The 10,308-nt window shown below is 49.4% G+C and overlaps 3 protein-coding genes across 3 annotated transcripts; 2 read left to right on the top strand and 1 right to left on the bottom strand.

Annotated features, from left to right (window-relative positions):
• Positions 1–289: 289 nt before the first annotated feature.
• VTN77DRAFT_4483 (uncharacterized protein) lies at positions 290–3,517 on the top strand (the record flags this gene model as incomplete). Its single annotated transcript, XM_069420547.1, has 3 exons — positions 290–1,955; positions 2,008–2,129; positions 2,204–3,517. 3 exons carry the CDS (start codon positions 290–292, stop codon positions 3,515–3,517), a joined length of 3,102 nt encoding a protein of 1,033 aa, XP_069277876.1.
• Positions 3,518–6,120: 2,603 nt separating this feature from the next.
• On the top strand, positions 6,121–7,273 carry VTN77DRAFT_4482 (uncharacterized protein; the record flags this gene model as incomplete). Its single annotated transcript, XM_069420546.1, has 4 exons — positions 6,121–6,283; positions 6,535–6,671; positions 6,741–7,190; positions 7,253–7,273. The coding sequence occupies 4 exons, from the start codon at positions 6,121–6,123 to the stop codon at positions 7,271–7,273; spliced, it is 771 nt and encodes a 256-aa protein (XP_069277875.1).
• Positions 7,274–8,648: 1,375 nt separating this feature from the next.
• On the bottom strand, positions 8,649–9,941 carry VTN77DRAFT_4481 (uncharacterized protein; the record flags this gene model as incomplete). The annotated part of the gene is made up of 3 exons (XM_069420545.1): positions 8,649–9,487; positions 9,569–9,758; positions 9,912–9,941. The coding sequence occupies 3 exons, from the start codon at positions 9,939–9,941 to the stop codon at positions 8,649–8,651; spliced, it is 1,059 nt and encodes a 352-aa protein (XP_069277874.1).
• Between the last annotated feature and the right edge of the window lie 367 nt (positions 9,942–10,308).

The following is a 10,308-nucleotide window of genomic DNA, read 5'->3' as shown; positions in this document are numbered from 1 at the left end:
TCCTGTGGTCAAGGATGAACCCCCTCCGCCGGCTCCTGTTATCGAGCCTGCGGTCGAAGAACCCCAACAACCGACTCAAGAACCTGCGGCGGAAGATGAAGATGATGGCTGGGGTATCTGGGGTTTTGTGAAGTCAAAAGCAAAGAAGGGGAAAACCGGAGAACCGGAACCAGAGCCAGAGCCAGAGCCTGAATCTGCACCTGCACCTGCACCTATACCTTCACCTAAACCTGAAACTGCAGTGGTAGTGCAGAAACCTAAGGATGATTTCTGGGCTGGTTGGGAGAACATGACAGCCAGGGAGCGCAAGAAAAAGGAAAAAGAGGCCAAGAAGAAAGGCATACCTCCCCGTGGCAAACCCCCTCCGCCAGCTCCTATTATCGAGCCTGTGGTCGAGGATGAACCCCCTCCACCGGCTCCTACCCCCCCGGGTCAAGGTCTGACGCCGGAGCCAGAACCCGTAGAGGACGATCCATGGGCGGCGTTCACGACAAAGAACTCCAAAGCAACCAAGAAGGGATCTGTGTCCAACTCGTCCAAAACGGAGGACAGTAAATTACTCAAGACGACGAGCAAAGAGAAAGACCAGGCCTCGGTTGAGGTAGCTGAAGTCCCGAAGGAGGACAAGCCCGCGGCCGAGGAGACCCTAGCTAAGGTGGTCCGAGGGTTCTGGGCTAGCTTTGGCACTACAAAGACGACAACATCCGAGACGACGCCTCCCAAGGACGAGAAGCCCAAAGAGGCTGCGCCAGTTGTCGAGGATATGCTCGTCGACGTGGGCGCCCCCGCGGAAGCGCCAGACCCGACGCCTGTGGCTGAAGCAGCCGCCGTAGCCGCGCCCCCGCCCAAAGCCACGTCGAAGCCAACTAAGCCAGCCGCCAAGCTGTCTATCGCAGAGCGCATAAAGCTGCTCGAAGAGCAGAGGAGGGAGAGGGAGAAAGAGAAAGACAAGGAAAAAGAAGAGAAACAAGAAGAGCCTCCTGCTGGCCCCCCGGCGCCTGAGTCACCAGCCCCAGAGCCTGTGAAGGATGATCCCCCACCACCCAAGAAGACGACCAGCGCATCCAAGTCGAAATTGACCAAGGCCTCTCCGACCAAGAAACAGGCTCCCAAGAAAGAGGTTGCCAAGGAGGTCGCCAAAGACCCCGGACCTGAGCCGGTTCGAGGGGGAGTCGTTCCTCCTCCGGCTCCTCCAGCTGCTCCGGATCCTCCTGTCGAGCCGCCGGCTTCTGCCGAGCCAGATCCCCCTGCTGCAGAGTCATCCAAGGGCATGAAGAAGAGTTCCACTTCGAAGAAGAAATCTGCCTCTTCGTCCGTAAATCCCCCTCCCGCGCCCGCATCACCTCCTGCCGCACCGGAAGAAGACCAAGCAGAGGCTGGTGCTCCTCCTACTCCGCCACCCGAACCTGCCGCTCCGACAGTCAAGAAGGAGCGTGCAAAGGTTGAACGCACGGAAGGTGCTGCGTCGTGGGGCTTCTGGGGTGCCGCACCACCCAATAAACCTGTCAAGAAGGAGACTAGATCTAAGGAGGAGAGCGACGCCCCTCCGGCGAAGGAGAGCACTCGTGCCGAATTGTCTAGGTCCAAATCAGCGGCAACGAGACACCTAAAGCAGCGAGAGTCTGAGAACGAGGGAGAGAAATCATCTTACTCTCATAAGGACAAGCAACCGGAGGCCAGATCGTCGCGACACAGTCGAGGCACGAGCTTCTCCAACCATATCCTTGGCGCTCCACCTTCTGCCAGAACCAAGTCGGTCCGAAAGTCTGGCGTTTCTACTTCGCGACCAAGCTCGAGACGTCGATCAGCTGATATTGGAGATTCCGGACTTATGTCACCGCCGCCGGATGACCAGCCTGAGGTAGCCGACAAGGCGGCCAAGCTGATGGGCATGAAAGCTTCGAAATCTTCGAAATCCAGGAGGGAAAGCGAAGGAGCAAGAAAGAGACGTTCCGGTAAGACGGTCAACCAAAATAAATTGGAACTCTTTCTAACAATGTCTCATAGGCGTTCCTGATCCGTATGCACTCGATGATGAAGACATCGTCATGGCGAATGGCGATGGAGACGCAGAGATGAAGGAGTCAGAGCCGGAACCTAGACGTTCCAAGAGCAAATCCAAGAGAGCGGTAAGAGCAGACTACAGCCAGGACCTACGTTGTCACTTTCAGCCTTGAGATGACCCTGCTGACATATCTTACAGTCCAAAGCAAGAGACGTCGACCTCCAAGATGACACTGTTATGGTCGATGCTGAACAGTCTCCTCCAGATGCAGGGGTTGTTTCAGGTCCGGATGGCCTAGCTTTCATTGAAAAACCTCACCGGGAGCATCGATCGAGGAGATCAAAGGCGCCACCGAAGAAGGCGGAAGGTGGCAGCGGTTTGATGAGTCTGTTTGGCTCTTTGCGGAAGCCGAATCGGCCGGAAGTTCCAGAGCGCCGCAGATCTCGCTCCCATCGCGATGAAATGACGGAGGCAGAAAGAGAGGAGAGACGTGCAAGACGTGAAGAGAGAAAACGGCGGTCACTCAGGCCGGAGACAGATGCTGAGGGCTTCACTACTGACCCTGGTCCAGTTGGGGGAGCTTTCACTGACGCAGAGGAGGCCGAAGCGCGAAGGGCTGAACGTAGGGCGCGAAGAGCGACTCGACGTGCCGCCGAAGAAAGGGCTTATGAGGCCGAACTCCGCGAGGCTGAACATCGAGAGGCCGAAGAAAGACGGGCTAGGAGGGAAAGGCGTGAGAAGCGGGCTCGAGAAGATGAAGACAGAGAGGAGCGAGAGCGACAACGTGAAGAAAAGAGAGCGCGCCGGGCTGCGCGAGAGGAGCGTCGCGCCAGAGAAGAGCAGGAGGCCAGAGAAGCTGAGGCTCGAGCTGAGCGGCGCGAAAGAAGACGGACAAGAGAGGCGGAAGAAATGAACGGTATGAACGGTGTTTCCAGGCACGCTTCTAAATCCGAACGGCGCCGTTCGGCAAAGAGCGCTGAAAGGCTCCCGGACGAGGACTACGCTGCGGAGCGAAGGCATCGTCGTCGTTCTCACCGTTCCGGAGACGAGCGTGCCCGGTCCTCTTACCAGAAGTCAGCCACCGGGGAAGTGGCAGAGGTACCTCCTCCACCTCTCTATGCAAATGGAGGCAAAGACAAGACTTCTTCATGGATCAACTCACAACTTACCGATCCTCCAGAAGCGCCGCCCATTGTGCCAACTGTGGTTGATGTTCCAGGTGGACCCGAAGCTGCCAACTCTCACTCTTTATCTTCTGATGAGGAGGCGAGACGGAGAATGCGTCGTCTGGCCCGTAGGCGGGCGAAATATCCCGGCCTCACTGACGAAGAGATAGAGGAGCTCCGTGCTAGGCGTCGCGAGGCTCGCAGGACCGAGCGTTATGGGGTCAAGAGTACCTCTGGTAGTGGCGATTACGAACGAGATCGCAGCAGAGCAGCTCGTGAAGATCCATACTCCCGTCCAACCACCTCAAAGAGAACGAGCTGGTTTAAGAAGCTGACCAGTCTGTAGCAACTGGGGTTATTTCATTCGACAGATGTCAGCTGCTGAAGTTTGTAACGTTCTCGTTTGCGTTCTTGTTATGATTTATGTGTTATTTGGCTTTATGATTTGACATTCGACGATGAGGCAGGATGACATGATTTTATGACGGTACGACGAATGATGAATCTGACGAGACGACGAATATCCTTGCTTTGCTTTGTTATTATCTGGGGACGATATCGATATATCGTGACGAGATCTACGAAATCGGTGACGATCAAGACACTTAGCATGTCCCGGGTTTGCTTCCTTCCATTTTCGCGCACTCACCTGGATACGACATAACGACAAATACCCTGATGATGTATTTTCCTCAATTCAGCGTTTTCCCTTGTTTGCACTTTGCCTGTGAAGGGGTGGGTTTGAGGCTGGTTGTGGCGCAAAATCTTATCGCAAACTTCGTAGCCTTGTCTTACTTGATTCTGATTTGCATGTGATATGATATGATGTGATGAGGTTGAGGGCGTTTGTTGGTTGGTTGGCTGGGGATGTACACAACTATCCATCCTATCCCTGGGTCTTCAAGAGAGGAATAGAAATGGGGATGTTTTAATCGAGGCTCAACTGTACTCTGTACTGCATGATAACAAGAAAGACATCGGGGGATGCATGTACCTTGTACGGCTTAATTCGTACAGCTAATCAATCAAGCAATATTACCCACGATTTGAATGGAGAACGAGATGAATGGCAATTGCTGTCAACTTTTTTTTTCTCTCAAGATCCGTATGCACTGTACAATATTTTACTAGAATAATCTCCCAGCGAAGAACTCGCACCTCAACGCCGTGTTGGGGTCTAGTAGTCCATATATTAGGGATGAAGTCAAGAGGACCTAGCTTCTTATCGTCAAATCGACTCTCTCGTCCCCTTGACTACCTAGGTAGTTGCTATTTCGAATAAATAAAAGTAACCCCCCCGCTCTAATTCAACTATGATATTACCTACCTTCCTTAATTAATACCTATCTATTAATTATTATGAGGTAAGTAATACGTGATAAGTTATTAATGATAAAATGTCCTTATAAAAGAAAAGTCTTTACTATTCTACGGTTCTACCTATCTAATCTATATACTGTACAGTATCTATCTAATAAGAATTAATAATAAAATAAAGCTGTTAATTATATAACTCATGAACTGCTTCCAATCTAACCTACTATTTTATTAATTTAATACTGTTAGCAATATTACAGGCAAGTTCTCATACATAGAGCAAAGCAAGTGCCAAGGAGTCAAATTTCTCTATGATCTGATCAGTGATATATTAACTAAGGAAGATAAAACTCAACTCAGGTAGCTTAGCTCTCCGTGGACCTGACGCCACAGAATACATACGGCTGATTCTACGGAGGTGAGGTCTCCATGAAGTATGTCTTTGCGAGTGTTTTAGAAGGTACAGTCCTCATCCTGGGCATATCTGCCAGGCATCGACAAATCCTAACTACTTGGTCTTATTACCCATACTGGGGTATATAGTTGTTATGTATGTGTATAATATCTTGTTATTTTGTTTTATATAAAGCTTGAGGTTTTATAGATAATACCTAGTTATAACTCATGAACATACTTATAATGATAGTAGGGGGGATAAGGAGTAGTGAATGTACAGTACATACATAGAATAGATTAATCACCTCTTGTTTACCCTATTATTACAGTGCCTAGATAATAATAAGGAATTTCTGTTAACTAAAACATGAGAAGGAGGAGCAGTACTACATACTCTTAAGGGTGAATCCTTTTCTAAAGAGAAGGCTGATATTATTCCCCTGAAGGTGCGATAGTTGGTTGGATAGGAAAAGGCCCTGGGCCTCAGTGTACCAAATTAGCAAATCAATCAGTCAGTCAGTGTGAACAATGGATTGGGTTATATTGTAACCTGGGCCCTACTCTTCCTTACCTCAGTACAGTCTTCCTCATCCCTTCCCATTCTCCTATCTTATCAAACAGGGAGGGAATCTATCTATCTCTATCATGAATACCTACATCATCGGCATCAACATCGATTATTAATCTTTCGTTCATTACTTTATTTTTGTCTCCCCTGTGACGGCTCTCTTCGCACGCGTCTGCACGAGTCTCTGAGATCAGTCGGCAAGTTCCGTTGATGGAGATATCCGGCTTACTCAAGGAGACTTCTGAAGGTAGAAGGGGATTCAATCCCCTGATATTAACGGAAACTTCCTGTCGAGGAACCACAGAGACCTCCATCGCGAAAGGAGAGTTGTCGGGAGGTATCATTGGAGATAGAGGATGGCCCGGGGTATAAGAACCCCTTCATTTCTGGTGTAGATCGTTTTCCTTTCCGTCCTTTTCTGGCCTCAGCTTCCTGTACTTAGGTAACCAAATGAGATCTTCTTCTTCTCTTTTGCCTGTGCCATCACGTTCCCCAGTACATACCTAAGCTAGGATATACATTATTAGGTATATTGCTGTCATTCTTCCGTCTACTTGATCAATCAACTGATTCGAACAGTCCAACACAGCCTCTCTCTCTCCCCCTCCCTCCCCCCTCCGTTCATCTTTTCTCTGCCTTGTTTTTATGTGTGTCTTTCAGTAGTCTCCATGGGATCGAAGAGAAAGAGAAAGGGGACGAGACTCCCGCTGGTCAGCTACAACCACCACCACCACCAACAGCAAAGCAAAAGTGAAAACGAGACGACGGCAGAAGTGACAACAAGCGAAAGGCGAGACGAGCAGCCAACAACGACAACGACGACGTCTGAGGGTAAGAAGAAACATCAAGAGCCAGCGAAGCGAGAGGCAGTGATAATGATGATGATACTGACGATGAGAATGATGACGAGACAGACATAATGCTGAGCAGACAAATGGAGGCATTTTCGGTTAGTTTGAAGGAGTACGTATATCATCATCGAAAAAAAAATCCATGCTATGCGATACTACATACAAATACGTGCATATATACTTCAGTCCAATCAGCATGCACATCCTACACACATGTACAATAGTAATCAGGCTGGGTCAGGTTCTTCCACTCCTCCAAATTCTCCGACCTCGTCATCCAGACCGACGATCAGGAGTTCCATGTCCACCGGATCGTGGTATGCGGTCAGTCGGAGGTTTTTGCGGGGATGCTTAATAATGATTGCCTGGTAAGCCTCCCCTACATCTACCGAATAAAAGAAAATGCAGTTGGTCTTATATGTATGGATGGATGTTAGGAAACAACAACCAACACCATCAAACTACAAGACGACGACCCGCGCGCGGTCGAGGCGATGCTGCACTTCCTGTACGGCTTCGAGTACGACCACTACGACAACTACGACAGCGAGAAGTACGCCGGCTGCGTGTCGTTCTCGCCCATGCTCTTCCACGTAAAAGTGTACCAAGTCGCAGACAAATACGGCGTGGCGGCACTGAAGCGGCGCGCAAGGGAGGAGTTCGCGGCCGCTGTGCAGACTGGCTGGGAGACGAAGAAGGAGACGGAGGACTTCGCGCAGGCCATCATCGACGCGTACGCGGTGACGGCGGCGAACAATGATCGCGGGCTGCGCGATCCCATCGTCGAGGTCGCGCACAAGCATATTGACGAACTGCTGAAGAAGGACGGTTTCGTGCATGCCCTCGAGGAGGCTGTCGGATTTGCGACCGATCTCATTCGCGCGCTGGTTCGTGGCAGACCAACACAAGGGACGACGTACGTCTGCCCAGGTTGTTCGTTTCGCTTTAGCCCGGAGGTTACTCCTCTTAGCTGTCACTGCATTCTCTGCCCTTGTTGTGGGGAATAGCTACTCGACCTCACAATGGAAGAAATGCTGAGTGTGATGTATCCTGACTAGATGAATGGGATTATTCAGCGGATTAATTTAACAAGGGGGAGATATGTAGCTTAGGTAGGCACTGGCATGCAGGGGAAAAGAATAAATGAATGCATGAACAAAAGATTAAATTAATCGATGTCGACGTCGTTGATGCATGATGTACGATGTAGGTATTTATAATAGAGATAGATAGATACATTCCTTGGATACATTCCCTTTTGATAAGATAGGATGATGAGACGGGTAGGGCCCAGATTGCAATCCATTACCAGACACCGATTGATTTGGTACATTTCAAACACAACCCTGGATCTGAGAGGGGAGGGAAAGGCGCGAAGAGAGAGGGAGGGGTGTGGATGAAATCATACACACAACTGTTGTAGAACTAGCACTTGGCTAGTAATAATGAAAATACGGCAATAATTCTTGCATTGCATTTCCACCATAACGAACCAAAAAAAAAAGACTACAGAATCAAGTACGTATGTTTGACACAAAAAAAAATAGTCTTATTTGTATAGTATGTACTCTACATACAACAGACCAGAAGAACATCCAATCAAGAATATTAATATTAGGGGTATCAAAAACAAAAACAGTCACGACGTCACTACTTCTGTAGAAGTTGCAGGAGAATAAATAGCAAGAAGAATAAATAAAATAAATAGAAAGGTCGAGTAAGTATGTATATGGAGGAGGCAAAAACAAAAACACCTAATGATAACCGAACAGGGAGGTGAGAAAGACCAATGCAAAGCAAGTTTCTCATGTAGTTTCGTAGCTAGTGATCTCTACACGTATGCATACACATACATATACACCTCACATCTTGCTTGCTGCTTCCACACCTTTTTTTTCTTTGTTTTTCCCTAAGGCGTAAACCCTGTTGCATGTACATCTCTGACAAGTAGAGAAAAAAAAAAGAAAGATGCTTGCTGCAGATTAGATTGTGCTTTTTTAAATTAAAAATAATAAAAAGGGAAAAAACAGAGAGAGAGAGAGAGAGAGAGAGACCGTAATGCTGAGTTTCAGCAGGAAAAGAACTTTCTATCATACATTGCAAATTGCAATTCACACAGTGAAGTATAAATCGATTATTTTAAAAGACAGGGCCATCCACCTCTATAGATAATCCTCAGATCCAATAAAACCGGAAATTAAATATTGCCCTGAGTTAGGCAAAATAGCAGACTTTTACCCGACAAAGGCAACCCAACGCCAATCCGTAACAGAAACCAACAGAAACGTAGAAATATATATAGAGGGAAACAAAAAGGGGAAAACAGGTCTAGTATGTCCATGGAGCTAAATTACTACCTCACCCTCCTCACTCTTGCTCTTGAAGCCCGGACTGCCCTGGCCTTGGGACTGGGTCTGGCTTTTCCGTCTATTTTCGAGGTACAGCCTACCGCTCTCATACGCGCTGAGATACAGACCCAGTCCCAGAGCGGTCCATCCCGCGCGAAGAGCCCCCCCGCGGAAGAGCCCCTTGATCCCTTCCTGGAGGTAAATGTCGCGACCGACGGCCAATGCGCCGGGTCGTCTTCTAGGAGCAGTCGGCGATGACTGATCACTGCCGCTGCCACCCGCGGCAAGCATGATCCTCGTCTTCACTACATCGATAGGGGTTGTGACGACGGCAGCGACACTCCCGGCAAGGCCTGCGCTGATGGCCGTTATGCCCGCTCGTTCGAATATGTCCGCTGTCTCGGTCTGCTGGTTTCCAGCAAAATCAACACCCGCCTTCCGCTTCTTCCTCCAGTCAACTATCCGTGAGCGCAGGTGCTCGAACAGAGGAAATTGGAGCCCCGTGAAGGGGAGATTCCGCGCCACTAGGGCAGTGTATCCCCTCCACAGGCGTGTCGGATGATGGCGGAACTTCGCGAGGACCTGCAGCGTGGCATTGTGTCCTCGCATGCCGGGCGTTCGGGACGTGAGCATCTGCGCATTCTGCTTCAGGACTTCCGCAGGAGTGAGGATGAAGCACGACACCGATTCTGCGGCGGAGGATGCAATGGCGTGGACGACGGGGGTTGGCAGGGAATGCGTGAATGGCAGGAGGTTGTTTTCTGGGTTCGGTGACGAGGAGGAGGCGGAATTGAGGGCGTATTTGATGCCTTCATATGTGGTGAAGAATGCTCCAGCTGTGATAGAATGAGCATATGCCTTCTCGTAAAGACCAATTGACTAGTCTAATGGAGGAGGAAAAAAATACAGCCACTTACAAGACGGTATCGTAGCCAACACCACACTCCAGATCCCCTGATACAAGCCGCGGAACAGCAGCGCGCGGTTCACGCGGCCGGTGGCTAGATTGGTATAGAGTTTCGCATAGTGAGGCGATTGAATTCGAGTCTTGAGAGTATCAAGCGGATAAACGACAAAATCGACCGTGAACGCCGCTACAGCACCAGCCTATGGCATCATCGAGATTGTTAGTTAGCAATTGCTTCTTGTCTTCGTTGCGGTGTGTGAGGTGAGGTGAGGTCATTGATCATGTCGACGTCACCAATCGCAGATCGCTCCACCTGCGACCTCCCCAAAAGAGGTAAGTCATGGGACACGTACAATCCAGATATCAGTGTTGCTGTTATACATCGGAAGGAGTCTCTCTCGTCAGCAATGAGAGTAAGAAGCAGCAGCAGCAACAGAAGCAAAGATGAGTTAGAATGGAGGAAGAGGAAGGAAATGGGATCGGCGTGGGGAGAGAGGATAATCTTATCTGATGCGGATCTGATAAAAAAGATGCGGTGGACCTCCGACGAGCTCCGACAGTGCGCCACAGAACTAAGTAATCATGCCGATAGTCGGAATGGTCGGTCACCTGATGGCTGTGCCCTAGGCTCCGCCTCCGCAAACGGAAGGTCTAGGGCTACAATCAAACCTTTTCTTGGCATGAATTGATCCGATTAGGTATAATATGTACAGTACAACTATGTACATACATACATTGGCACACTGCATA

Source organism: Rasamsonia byssochlamydoides (assembly GCF_041956645.1).
Source record: "Rasamsonia byssochlamydoides strain NRRL 3658 unplaced genomic scaffold VTN77scaffold_30, whole genome shotgun sequence".
NCBI lineage: Eukaryota > Fungi > Ascomycota > Eurotiomycetes > Eurotiales > Trichocomaceae > Rasamsonia > Rasamsonia byssochlamydoides.
This window is presented reverse-complemented; position numbering and strand designations above follow the sequence as displayed.